General features: G+C 45.8%; 1 protein-coding gene across 1 annotated transcript in view; it reads right to left on the bottom strand.

The window, feature by feature from the left end:
- Nucleotides 1–969: 969 nt before the first annotated feature.
- LOC122932886 (ribonuclease inhibitor-like) overlaps nt 970–15,016 on the bottom strand; it is a 140,057-nt gene continuing 126,010 nt past the window's right edge. Inside the window, exon 5 of the mRNA XM_044287545.1 lies at nt 970–1,232. Coding sequence (XP_044143480.1) covers nt 1,142–1,232 — 91 coding nt within the window. The 3' untranslated portion in view covers nt 970–1,141. The remainder of the gene's footprint in view (nt 1,233–15,016) is intronic.

Raw genomic sequence — 15,016 nt, 5'->3', positions numbered from 1 at the left:
CGACAAGGAGCTGATCATAGGCTGTTCTTAAAGTAAATTCAGGTTCCTGTGGCTCCTCTGCTGCAATCTGTTGCACTGTATGTTGCCCGTATGTAACGGAGGAGAGTGGTGTGGCAGAGGAAGTGGCGCCATGTTGGGTCTCCTGCCTGGTGAACTCTTTCAGATTTTCTGCTGCTGCCTGGGCCTTATTGGGACTCATGACTTGGATGCGAGGCTTCCTCCTTCTCTTTTGCACCGTCCACACTATGGTGACTGAAGGATGGGTGCCAGGATGGTGAAGGATGTGAAATGGGAGCCGGAGCTGTTCTCAAGCACATACAGACATGCCGCCAGTTATCTACACCCCTATCAATACAACAACTTTATAATGAAGTTCCCTTGTGTCACATCACTCAGGTCTGTCTTGGAGTTGGTTACAAGAACATTACCAAGATGACCTCCAAGGTGGCTCACAGCTGTAGGTCTGATCTGTGTATGGATTTTACGGGATAAAACAGATGGAGCGTATTACACAGATGGAGGGTGGTGGATCTAGATAGGTTCCATACTGTAGTTCATGTGTAGGCTGCCAGCTGGGCGTCCTCTCAAGAGGAGTCCATTTAGGACCATTTTATACCCTTTGTCTTCTTTTTGTCATTTTACACAGCACTCGAACTGTGCATGCACAGTAAAATACCACACACCACCATGTCACTTCTATTGGTCCTGGTGATCGGGAGACAGATCATGTGAGCACTGGTTTGTCCGTGAGTCGCATCAAGTAAAAGTTAACATAGAAACTGAAATAACAGTTTGTGTTATTTGTTAATTACACTGTGTGCAATGTGCGGCCTCCTCCGGTCTGACAACTGGTATATTGCTGACAACGTACATGACCTTCAGGAGACGCTGCTACATCCCACAGGCCTGGATTTGGACTCATTATGAAGGGATTTAGTTACTGGATATATAATTAGCTAGAGAAGGACATTTCTGGTATCATGTTTATTATAATATTAGACATTTCCTTATCTTCTGTAGATCAGTGATATTACCCATAAAGCACCAGGAGACACTCCTAATACCAGACTTCTGAAGAAGTCTTCTCCACCAAAGTCCTGTTATCTGCTCATCACAGAGAGGAATCCGGCTTCTTCTCAGTTTAGTAAATGATCCCCATATTTGGTTTCTGCTTGCTCAGTTTTCTTATGGCTTCCTCCTTCTCCTCTTCAGATAATCCATTGATATTCAGACTAGAAGAGAAAACAGCGCCCCCAGCATTAGTGAGGTTGTATTGTGAGGTTTCCTCGTGACATCAGACCAGTCATTGAATTGATCTCCTGAACATGTGTTTTGTAAATCTCCCCTTTGGTTTAGTGTTCTCATTAAAAGGGTTCTCTGGGAATTAGGAAAATACTTAACTATTACTTTATTATAAATATATTCCTAGAGACCTTTCATTAGTTATAATGGCTCGTTTTGTCTGGGGAGCAATCATTAGGAAAAATAAAATGGCCGCCATCCTATTAGTACATACAAAACCTGTCCTAATCACACAGGAGGACAAGTTACTTCAGAGCAGTGAGCCAAAGAGCTGCCTCATCTTCTTCTATGATCCTGAATACAGTGTAATATGATCTTCAGCTAAATCTCTGTAGATATGGAGTTCATCATGAGGAGGCATGAAGTACAGAGAGGAGGTGGGGGTGATGTGGATAATGAGCAGCAGCTCTTGTATGTAGTCTCCATTACCACAGTCTGTCCTGTCTGTCATTCATGTCTCCTCATGAACTCCATTCCCACAGAGATTCAGTTAAAGTTCTTATAATCTGTATTCAGGATCATAATCCCTAGACTTCTTCTACCTTATCCTCCAGGTCCATTTCCAGTAGAATGTCCTTGCCATATATCCCTTATATCCCCCAATTACCAGCCTGTATCAGGACCAGCGTATTCACATTATTTACAATATCAATGTATTTACATATATATGCTTCCTAATTATACAATCACATAATTCACTTGTCATGCACAAATGATCCCTTCTGTTTACCACCTTATGTATAACTGTGAGAATCATGTGCACTTTACAGACATGTCTATCTTTGATTCATCATTTGTGAGAATCCGGTCCTGTACAAACGTAGATTTATTTATTCATTTATGTCGTTTTATTAAGAACCTTTACTAAACACAGCCTGTTAATGTCAGCCGTCCTGTGCCCTCTTTAGCAGCATATAGTGGATGGGGATTTGTGAATTTATTATGTTATTTTATATCACATTTGACCATATTATGGTATTTTATTAATAGAATTTTAATGTGGATCTGTGAATATATTATATTATCCTTTATCACAATTGACCATATTATAGCATTTTACTGATAGCATTTTTTATTATTATTTATTCTCCTCCTCCGTATTGCGATATGTATCTCTATATATATATTTTTTAACCCTTGCAATTACGTTTTTATGTATTTTTATATACAACTTTTTTCTACACTTTTTCTACATAACTTTCTTTTTGGTTACCATTTTTTCATTTTATTGTTATTTTTTTTACTTGAAAAACGAGTACATTGACTCCGAAACGCGTTGTCATTCACTAATAAAAGATCCTATATCTATCTACTGAGGTCGTGTCCTTGCGCCAGAAGGTATCACTTTTGGTGTACTGTCACAGTACACAAACCCCCCCCCCCCCATTGTGTTTTATATCATTCCTCTGGAGAACTGGCTACTCCACCTACGAGGATTGAGAGATACCGGCCGCACCGACCCCTTGTCCTCACGAGTGTTGTGCCTGCGTATGCACAACACCAAACGGTGAGCACAACCATTGCTGTCTGACTTCCAAACATTTTTTAACAATCATACTACCCTATGAGCGCCTTCCCATTTTCTTTTGCCATATTTGAAGTAGGAGAGGAGGAGGAGGATGAGGCAGCTCTTTACCTCAGTCCTTGGAAGTTACTTGTCCTCCTGTATGATCAGGACAGGTTTTGTGTGCATTAATAGGACGGCGGCCATTTTGTTTCCCCTAATGGTTGCTCCCGAAACAAAATGAGCAATTATAAATAATGAAAAGTATTTGGGAATATATTTACAATAAAGTAATATTTAAGTATTTTCATTTTCTAAATTCCTGGAGAACCCCTTTAAGAGAAACAAAATCAGAGTCTTGCAGGTTTGATACATTTTAATGGTTAACAAAAATAGAAGTAATGATGTTACATAGCGAGCTTTTGAGACATCACCAGTCCCTTCATCAGGCGGACTAGAAGAATGAAGAAACATCGCTATATATCCAATAAGAAGAGAGACAATGGGGAATGAATGGACATAGTGGGGGCACCAGGTCTCTGAGACAACATCAATTTAGAGACCATAAAGCTTTCACACCCCTTATCTGTCAGATAATTAAGGACTCATTCACAAGATCTTTGATAGTCTGTTGTTTTTTAAATGTCCCTTCATTCCCCCATGTCTCTGTTCTTATTGTTTCTTCATACATCCTTTTAGGACGCCTGATGAAGGGACTGGTGATGTCTGGAAAGCTCGCTATGTAACAACACTGAACCATCGTTTGCCGGCAGCAGATCATGATTACAAGGCACGATCTGCCACCGACCAATGAGTTTTAATTCTGTTAAAAGATTCCAATTACCCAGTGACCGAGCGTTTACTAGTTTATGTGGTAATTGGCGGCAGTATTAAACCTCATGCACACGTCTCTGTCCATGCTCAAATCCGTGAAAAGGTGGTCTATGATGGTCAATGAAAAGATGCCTCCGTGAAAGATCAGTTTGTCTGTTTTTTGCTGTCCGTCTGTCATTCCTGTTTCACAGACTCTGTGCAGCTGAAAAATAATTTTCTCACTCGTATCATTAGGAGACACAGGAGACCATGGGTATAGCTGCTGGCACTAGGAGGCGACGCTAAGCAAAAAAGTGTTAGCTCCTCCTCTCAGCTATACCCCTACCGAGCTAGTCAGTTTTAGCTTAGTGTCTGTAGGAGGCAGACCTTCCTGCTTTGCAGGGCATCTATCCACCATTATTTATTATTTTAGTTTGTTATTTTACCTTTTTCCCCTTTAGGCATGGGAAACAGACACCGTGCCTCTCTGTTCCCCTCACCGCCGGACCTCCCCCAAGAAGGCAAAGTGGACAAGGGCAGCCCAGCTCCCCTGCATCCCGCCAGCCATGGGATCACCTGCCTTTCTGCAGTGTCCCCTCCACTTGTAATGACCGGCGTCACGCAAAGGGAGGGAAAAGGGAAGGCCCTGCCCAAGGGAGAGGGAAAGGTGGTGACCCCTGACTCACCTTGCGGCTGGCACCTGACTGCCCTGACGTCCCTAGACGGGTTCCTCACCCGTACGCTGATCACGTGCCTAAACCCTGGCTTACCCTAAGATGAGCCCTAGGTAGTGAACGGGGCGGTGGGATCACTAGTCCGCACCACTGACACTAAAAGGAAAACACCAAGGAGAGGACAGACAATACAGACAAACACATAGACCCAGGTGGGCGACCACAGCAGACCACAAAGGCCCAACAGGGATCCGGAGGGTAACGTTCTGGAACAACAACCAGGGAACGCAGCAACACAGCTCCAGTGGGTCAGTATAGATGTCCAGGCAGGAAGCTCTATATCTGGCAACCAGAGAAGTGTGAGAGGGGAATATAAGGAGGTTGGGAGTGCTGGACAAGGAACAGCTGAGGAGAAGGAGCTACGGATCCCTGAGTGAGCCAAAAAGGGTTGCAAAGCAAACCCAGAAAGCTACCATAAAGAAACAGCCCTATCTTACTACATAGAGCGCGCATCCAACCGCTGCGACTTCCTGACCCCGGGTATAACGGAGTCAGGCGTGGTTCTTGATACCCTCGTGACACCACTCCAGCCTCCCTACCACCTCGGTGCTAGCAGCTGAAGAGGTGACCCTACTGGTACCCCGAGGAGGGGTGAAGAGAAGAGGATGTAGATGGGGTGAGTATGGTGAACACCTCCCCTCTCTATTCCTCTCATCCTTCATTCCCCTCCTGGCCTGGATTTTCTCCTCTTTATTTCACCTAGTGCTTGCGCCCCTCCTCGCCCCCTCCACCTCCTTCCCTCCTGGGCCTGCCGGTACCATTTCCCAGCGGTCGCATCCCCTCCTGGGCTGGCCGCTGCTTCTAACTACTGGGGATAGAGTATGCCCGTCCAATGCCTTCTTAGTCCAGGGTTTGGGTATCTCACGGCCGTTCCTTCCGCCCCCCATTCCGGCCAGAAGTTCTACCAGTTGGCTTGCTACTACTAGGCCACAACTTCCATGCTGTGTATGGGGGGAGCGGACCGTTCCCCAGACATGAAATCTTCTTACCCAGACGTTCTCCTCCTCCAGGAGCCTGCTGACCTCTGCCCCTGGTCACCAATAATTTATAAAAATAAATTAACCCTTTCCTTGTCTAGGGTTTAACTCCATAAATATATAATTAAAAATTAAAATGTAACCCCTTCCTGCCTCTTCACCCAGTTGAGGCTGGGGCTTCAGATTTCACTTGGATGATTATTAAAAAAAAACCTGTTAACTGTGGTGCTATCCGGCGCTGAACATAGTGAGTACTACAGCTTTAACCCCTACTACAGGTGGTGCATGGCTGCCTCCTCACTCCCAGTCACGCACTACCACTGGTTGCTGTACATCCTGTCATATTACCTTCCTTCCACAGGCGGAGTAATCGCACTACCACTGCATTCTGTACATCCTGTCACATTACCTCCTTCCGCAAGTAATCACACTAACAAGTGAAGTACTTGCACCAACATTGGATACTGTGGCTTTCCACAGGTGCAGTATCTGCAAGAGCTGGTATCTACTACCACTGGATACTGTGGCTACTACCGCATTAACCCCTTCATTTTTGTGTGTTGGTGTTGAGTGCCTACATGGCAGTCTCTGTCCTCCCAGGGTGTTAACCCACAACACTGCTCTAAGTCCCGGTGGGACACCACACTACACTGTTGGTCACTGTACCTGACACCTTCAATAGGTGGAGCATCTGCCCTAGAACAGAATACTGTGGTTACTCCCATGCGAGTCGAGTATTGCACTGACTGTGAGCACTATATCCACTACTAGCTCTACTCCTTATCAGGTGGAGTATTTATGCTAGCACTCCACACCATGGCTACTACTGTATGGCCTCCTCCTCAGGTAGAGTATTGCACTAGCCCTAGATACTGTGGCTACTCCTGTACGGCCTCTTTCTCAGGTGCAGTTTTGCAGTAGCCCTAGCTATTGTGCTTTCCACTATATGGCCTCCTTTTCAGGTGGAGTATTTGCGTTAGTACTACATACCATGGCCACCACTGTACGGCCTCCTTCTCAGGTGGAGTATTGTGCTAGCACTAGATACTATGGCTTCTTCTGTATGGTCTCCTCCTCATGGAGTACTACACTAAAACTAGATACTGTGGCTACTCCTGTATGGCCCCATTCTCGGGTGTAGAATTTGCCTTTGCCCTAAATACTTTGCCTACTACTGAGTGGTTACCTTCTCAGGTTCAGTGCATACGTTCACCCTGCAAGCCATGGGGGCTCCCACGTTGTTTCCTCCCTCACATGATGCATTTGCACTGGGTATTGGTTCTGTGGTTTCTACCACATTGCCTTCTATTCCACACCATGTTTCGGCCCTGGCTTTGTATGCTGTAGCTTCTACTACAGTCCCCCTTCTATAGGTGGAACCTTCACACTGGTCCTAGGTGTGCTCATTGCATCTACATTTCCTCCTCAGCTGGATCTCCTGCTCATTTTACCTACGCTGTAGCTCTGACAGGTGTAGTCTTTATGCTGGAGCTTGCCGTCGTGGCAAACACGTCCATTCATTCCTAATGGCACTGGTCATCTGCATTACTTCCATCATCAAACCAGGTATTTGCAATAGCATGGAAAGCTGTAGCTGATAAGCCCCTCACTTCTGGTGCGCACTTTTACAGGGTTCTTCAGTTGGCATAACCTCCGCGTTTCTATGGCACTGGTCTACCACATTGTTCCCTTTACAAATGTGACATTGGCGCTAACAGTTGATGCTGTGACACCATCAGCATTACCTCTCTTAGGAGAGGGGTAATGGCTCTGACATGTCCGTCTGTAGTGGACATACCTACTCAGTGCACATACTGTTAGTTGACTGCATTACTCCCCTCACCGGACGGAGCAGTTGTGCTGTCACTTGTCACTGCTAATAGATGATTTGTTGCTGGCACACAACACCCTTTCTACTTTATGCCCTTCTGCAAGACGAGTCCACCCCTAGACACTGTCTCTGTCTACCTGCTCAGTATCCATATTCATGAGGTTGGCGTCTTACTGCTCTGGAATGTCAGCACTGGCACTATTTTTCTATATCACCAGTTTTTCCCTGGTACTTTTGTGACGATGGGCATCGGCATCACACTCTCTTCCTGCGGAGTGTTTCTCCCATCTCTGGCCACTTTGTGCATTCCTCTGATGACCACATTCTCCTCTTCAGGCACAGTTGCTACAATATGATGGTAGGTGGTCTCTGACGAGTCTACTTGCCTCTGATGTTTCTGGCATCGCTTCTACCTATCACCAAGGTATTTTTTTCTTCAGCCTACTGTTGGCTCTGCCTGATCCAGGCAGTTTCTCTGTGGTGTATCACGCAGCTTCTCTCGTTAGAGGACTCACGATAAAGCCTCTAAACCTCGGCGGGTATCTGCCAACCAGGTTACCTTCTCCTTACGGAGCGTTTATTTTATAGCAGAGGTGTACGCTGCTGTTCTTAACTTTGGATCTGCTTTGAAGAGTGTATTCCTGGCAAGTGTATGTGCTCTCTAGCACGGATTGTAGCCTGCTCTCTTTTCACAGCGCGGTTGCCCTGTCTCTGTCCGTTATCTCAGGCTGTCTAAGGCCAGTCCTGGATCCAGCATCACTCAGTCTTCCTTTTGTCCAGTGATGGAGGTTGGTTTGGCTACACTCTTATGCCACATTCCTCTCTGTGGCATGGCTGGGATGCTATTGATCCCTGAGCACACAGTTTTATCCCTCTCAGACTAATCCCCATTTGTCTATGGTTTTTCAGTTTAAACCTCTGATTCGTTTCCGTTGTGCCTGTTCATCTCCCTTGACCATCCCTTATCTCTGTCTTGATGAGTGACCATATTCCATAATTTTTTTTTCCTCTTCTCGTCTACAAGTGAGTGTCCACTCTGGTACTCTGCCTTCTGCCCAGTTGATTCCTTCGAGATCACCACGTTTTTTCCCTATGTTGAAATCCCGTATATATCCCGTACACATTAGGTAGAGTTTTCTATGGGTTTTCCTGTCACTTGTTAGCCGGATGTCATACATACCCGTATTCTACAGACCCTATTTTGCAGTCTTCCCTCGGTTTTCCGTGGGGCTTATTGTCATGCAAGACGTCCTGGCTTTTCAGTCTGGACTTCCACACCAGTCCTGTGGTACTCGATATCCAGATGAACCTTCTGGATATCATTTTCAGCCGTCTGAAATGTTTCTTCTCCTTATGGATATTCTGTGCTGGTATCCACTTCTTCTGACATATCTCCAACCTTTGTTTAACTGGGGTTTCCTCTTTCTGCCCAGTCTAAATCACTGCGTGTTCTACGCTCTCTGGCTGGCCCTTCTGGTTCTTGCTCTTCCTGTCCTAGTCAGAGTTCTTTTTCCATGCGGGATCTCATTGCCAGCCTTAGATTGTTCTGCTCTTTTGTTCCCTCTCCATTGTACTGCTTTAGAACGTCCCATGGTCCCCCAATGATAGGAGCAAGAAAATAGGATTTTTGGGCTTACCTATAAAATCGTTTTCTTGCTAAGTTCATTGGGGAACACAGCTCCTACCCTGCGAGTACATTGTTGGCTCTTCTTGATGTGTTCCACCAGTTCTTGGTTCTGACCCATCTCCACTTCTCTTCTTACTCGTTATCTGTTGGATTCTCGTGGCTACTCCTACTGCTTTCATAGAAACTGATGGGCTCAGTGTATACAGGAGGGGTATAGCAAAGAGGAGGAGCCAACACTTTTTATCTTGGTGTCGCCTCCTAGTGGCAGCAGCTGTACCCATGGTCTCCTCTGTCCCCAATGAACTTAGCGAGAAAAGGATTTTACAGGTAAGCACAAAAAATCCTATTTTCAAAGAATCTCTTCATAATGATCCATAGATTTCACTGATCTGTAGACTATAATGGGCGTGATGAATCCATCAACACGTACAAAATAGAGCATGCATCCATGCTAAAACATGGATGTGTGAATACACACATTAAAATGAATGGGTGAGTGGGCTGTCCATCAAGAACACGTACAGCACATACAGTACAGACCAAAAGTTTGGACACACCTTCTCATTCAAAGAGTTTTCTTTATTTTCATGACTATGAAAATTGTAGATTCACACTGAAGGCATCAAAACTATGACTTAACACATGTGGAATTATATACATAACAAAAAAGTGTGAAACAACTGAAAATATGTAGCCACTTCAAAGTAGCCACCTTTTGCTTTGATTACTGCTTTGCACACTCTTGGCATTCTCTTGATGAGCTTCAAGAGGTAGTCACCTGAAATGGTCTTCCAACAGTCTTGAAGGAGTTCCCAGAGATGCTTAGCACTTGTTAGCCCTTTTGCCTTTACTCTGCGGTCCAGCTCACCCCAAACCATCTCGATTGGGTTCAGGTCCGGTGACTGTGGAGGGCAGGTCATCTGGCGCAGCACCCCATCACTCTCCTTCATGGTCAAATAGCCCTTACACAGCCTAGAGGTGTGTTTGGGGTCATTGTCCTGTTGAAATATAAATGATGGTCCAACTAAACGCAAACCGGATGGAATAGCATGCCGCTGCAAGATGCTCTGGTAGCCATGCTGGTTCAGTATGCCTTCAATTTTGAATAAATCCCCAACAGTGTCACCAACAAAGCACCCCCACACCATCACACCTCCTCCTCCATGCTTCACGGTGGGAACCAGGCATGTAGAGTCCATCCGTTCACCTTTTCTGCGTCGCACAAAGACACGGTGGTTGGAACCAAAGATCTCAAATTTGGACTAATCAGACCAAAGCACAGATTTCCACTGGTCTAATGTCCATTCCTTGTGTTCTTTAGCCCAAACAAGTCTCTTCTGCTTGTTGCCTGTCCTTAGCAGTGGTTTCCTAGCAGATATTCTACCATGAAAGCCTGATTCACACAGTCTCCTCTTAACAGTTGTTCTAGAGATGTGTCTGCTGCTAGAACTCTGTGTGGCATTGACCTGGTCTCTAATCTGAGCTGCTGTTAACCTGCGATTTCTGAGGCTGGTGACTCGGAGGAACTTATCCTCCGCAGCAGAGGTGACTCTTGGTCTTCCTTTCCTGGGGCGGTCCGCATGTGAGCCAGTTTCTTTGTAGCGCTTGATGGTTTTTGTGACTGCACTTTGGGACACTTTCAAAGTTTTCCCAATTTTTCGGACTGACTGACCTTCATTTCTTAAAGTAATGATTGCCACTCGTTTTTCTTTACTTAGCTGCTTTTTTCTTGCCATAATACAAATTCTAACAGTCTATTCAGTAGGACTATCAGCTGTGTATCCACCTGACTTCTCCACAATGCAACTGATGGTCCCAAACCCATTCATAAGGCAAGAAATCCCACTTATTAAACCTGACAGGGCACACCTGTGAAGTGAAAACCATTTCAGGTGACTACCTCTTGAAGCTCATCAAGAGAATGCCAAGAGTGTGCAAAGCAGTAATCAAAGCAAAAGGTGGCTACTTTGAAGAACCTAGAATATGACATATTTTCAGTTGTTTCACACTTTTTTGTTATGTATATAATTCCACATGTGTTAATTCATAGTTTTAATGCCTTCAGTGTGAATCTACAATTGTCATAGTCATGAAAATAAAGAAAACTCTTTGAATGAGAAGGTGTGTCCAAACTTTTGGTCTGTACTGTATATGTGAAACAATGACATGATAATGAGGCCTTACACTGCCAGATCATTGCTGACAGGCGATACTACGAATGCTTGTTAGTGATGATCTGGTAGACTATCTGCCTGTCTCATACAAGCCTAACACTGAAGCCTGGTCTCTGCAGCATCAACAGAGGAGCCAAGATCTCCTCATCCAGAGGAGGAGTCACAGTGAGGTGAGGTACAGGACAATAGAAGAGATAGGTCAGTATTCACAAGAGGATGTACGTTTCCACCCTTCTTGATCTTTCTCAGCCCATTTCTATAGAGAGTGGGTACTCTTCCATGTGATGGGACATCTTAGCTATCATCAGGTCTAGCGCCATCATCAGAAGAGAGATGGACCTGTGCGGCTATAAGTCATTACATATAGAATTATAATCACAGATAATACAGAGCAGTACAGTGTATAGCGGAAGTGTTTGGTATTACAGAGCAGTACAGTGTATAGTGGATGTGTTTGATATTCCAGAGCAGTACAGTGGATAGTGGATGTGTTTGGTATTACAGAGCAGTACAGTTTATAGCGAATGTATTTGGCATTGCACAGCAGTGCAGTGTATAGCGGATGTGTTTGGTATTACAGAGCAGTACAGTGTATAGTGGATGTGTTTGGTATTACAGTGCAGTACAGTGTATAGCAGATGCGTTTGGTATTACAGTGCAGTACAGTGTATAGTGGATTTGCTTGGTAATACAGAGCAGCACAGTGTATAGAGGATGCGTTTGGTATTACAGAGCAGTACAGTGTATAGAGGATGCAATTGGTATTACAGAGCAGTACAGTGTATAGTGGATTTGCTTGGTAATACAGAGCAGCACAGTGTATAGAGGATGCGTTTGGTATTACAGAGCAGTACAGTGTATAGAGGATGCAATTGGTATTACAGAGCAGTACAGTGTATATTGGATGTGTTTAGTATTACAAAGCAGTACAATGTATAGTGGATGTGTTTACTATTACAGAGCAGTAGAGTGTATAGAAGTTGTGTTTGGTATTATAGAGCAGTATAGTGAATAGCGGATGTGTTTGGTATTACAGAGCAGTACAGTGTATAGTGGATGTGTTTGGTATTACAGAGCAGTGCAGTGTATAGCGGATGTGTTTGGTATTACAGAGCAGTACGGTGTATAGTGGATGTGTTTGGTATTACAGAGCAGTGCAGTGTATAGAGGATGCAATTGGTATTACAGAGCAGTACAGTGTATAGAGGATGCAATTGGTATTACAGAGCAGTACAGTGTATAGCAGATGTGTTTGGTATTACAAAGCAGTACAGTGTATATTGGATGTGTTTGGTATTACAATGCAGTACAGTGTATAGTGGATGTGTTTGGTATTGCAGTGCAGTACAGTGTATAGAGGATGTGTTTGGTATTACAGAGTAGTACAATGTATAGTGGATGTGTTTAGTATTACAGAGCAGTAGAGTGTATAGAAGTTGTGTTTGGTATTACAGAGCAGTAGAGTGAAAAGCAGATGTGTTTGGTATTACAGAGCAGTACAGTGTATAGCGGATGTGTTTGGTATTACAGAGCAGTACGGTGTATAGTGGATGTGTTTGGTATTACAGAGCAGTACAGTGTATAGTGGATGTGGTTGGTATTACAGAGCAGTACAGTGTATAGGGTATGTGTTTAGTATTAGAGAGAAGTACATTGTATAGTGGATTTATTTGGTATTACAGTGCAATACAGTGAATAGTGGATGTGTTTAATATTACAGAGCAGTACAGTGTATAGTGGATGTGTTTGGTATTACTGAGCAGTACTGTGTATAGAGAATGTGTGTAACGGACCGTTTCAGCAGACAAGGGGTTAAAATCCGTTTAGGCGATATGCCCCTTTCTGAGAGACAGGCACAGCTACTGCAGAACACCAAACTCCCGAACTGGATACAAAATAGCACTCCAAACTGGAACCACGCGAATAGCTGCTAGCAGACGAACAGGAAAAGCATACAATCAGCTTACACTCCTGGCAATCAGTCTCTAACAGCATACAGGGAATCCCCCCAATAACGAGACAAGGCTCCGTGTTGAGGGTCAAGCAGTGGTCTGACTGTACTTCAAGTACAGCCTCTTTTATTCACAAAAAACAAACATAGTACTGCCCACAGGGTTTTGAAAGCCAACCAATTAATATCTTACAACACACACAATGCAAGTACAGCAACCAATCGTTCACGCCCCCCAGAGGACCAGAAGGGAGACTGCGACACAGGACAGATACAACATATCCCCACAATGCATCATGGTTTCCTCCTCTCTGTCCCGGAGACAACCGAGGAGCAATCCAATTATCTCTCAGGACAAAGGGAAATCGCCAATACACATGTGGAGACAACAGGACAGACATCACCATTTAAACACACAATGGGACAATGGAACATACCCAGCATTTTCCTCCCCTCTGTCTATCCACCCAACTGTCTCCCAAGCTGACAAGTTACACAAACATATATATGCTTGGTTCTTTAAAGTGGTATACCCATATGCCCTAACATCATACGTACAGGAATTACCGTATATAGTGGCTGGGTTTGCCACAGGGCCATAATCCCGAGGCAAGAGGCTTTTAAACAGGCCTCTCCAAAACCCAGTGGCGAGGTTGGTTTCGCCACACATCTCCCCCCCCCCCGGGAAGACTAACCAGATACCTGACTTCACGGTCAGTACCTGAGTTAGTCTGGCAGTCAAACCAAAACCCAATACTGAACCTGTTGAATCTTGGGGCCTGGCTCTGTTCTGTATGTCCCCAGCTGTTGAGTGTGCATCTTCTACTCCTTGCTTTGTGGTTCTCCAGCTTGGAGCTGTAGGTACTTGGTGGGCAGAGGCCGACTGCGCTCTACCCAGATGCAGGCTTTTCTGCTGGGGTGAGGGGGGTACAAGCCAGTCCTGTAACAAGGGGGTCGGTGGAGCAGAGGCTAGCGGCTCTACGCCCTGATGCCAGCTCTTCCGCTGGGAAGGGATCAGTGGGCATTGCAGGCTCATCCCCTGCCCCCAGAACTCGGTTGGGAAGTAGCTGGGAAGGGGAGGGCTCGCTTACCTCCTCCTCCTGGTATCCCTGCGGAGATGGCTGGAGATCTGGTTCTTTGAGGAGGAGACCGACTGTCTCCTCTTTGGCTAAACAGCCCTGTTGTTGGGGGACAGGACCGACTGTCCCTACCCCCTGTGCTGTAAGTGCAGAGACCTGGTGCGTTAAGCTGCCGCTGGGGAATGGAGACTAGGCTCCCAGTTCCCAACAAATCCTGCTGTTGCTGTGGGATGGAGACTGGGCTCCCAATTCCCAACAACTCAATCTGCTGCTGGGGGACAGGACTGTCTCTGCCCCCTGTAACTCAGCCTGCCGCTGGGGAATGGAGACTGGGCTCTAAATTCCCAATAAATCACACGGCCGCTGGGGAATGGAGACTGAGCTCCCAATTCCCTGTAAATCACACAGCCGCTGGTGAATGGTGACTGGGCTCCCAGTTCCCTGTAAATTACGGATCCGCCGCTGGGGAGAGGTGGTAGCAAGCTCCTCTCCCATACATACTTCCATACTCTGTGGAGGGAGACCGACTGTCTCTGCTCCCAATACAGTGTCCTGCTGAGACTGGGCTCCCAATTCCCGGCACATCACTCGGCCGCTGGGGAATGGAGACTGGGCTCCCAATTCCCAGAAAATCATGCTGCTGCTGGGGGGCAGGAACAACTACCTCTGCCCCCTGTAACTCAGTCGGCCGCTGGGGAGGGAGGACGCTGCTCTCCTCTCCCTGCATTTCACACTGCCGCTGGGGAATGGAGACTGGGCTCCCAATTCCCTGCAGGACCGGTGGAGAGACCTCGGTCCCATCTCTAGCGGCCACCTGGGGTCCTTCCCAGTAACGCCTTACAATATCTGCCCAGCTGAATGGGTCTGGATCTGGGTCTGTCACCTTACTGTCCTGCTGAGCCTTCCCAATGGAGTGGAAGAGATCTCGGTAGTCCTGCTCCTGTTCCCACTCCAGGGTTGCTAGGTGAGCCAGGTATTGCTCTACCTCATGGGGGTCATCCCACTCATGCCTAGCCTCCCTCTC

The sequence above is a fragment of the Bufo gargarizans genome, chromosome 3 (assembly GCF_014858855.1).
Source record: "Bufo gargarizans isolate SCDJY-AF-19 chromosome 3, ASM1485885v1, whole genome shotgun sequence".
NCBI classification, from domain to species: Eukaryota; Metazoa; Chordata; class Amphibia; order Anura; family Bufonidae; genus Bufo; species Bufo gargarizans.
This window is presented reverse-complemented; position numbering and strand designations above follow the sequence as displayed.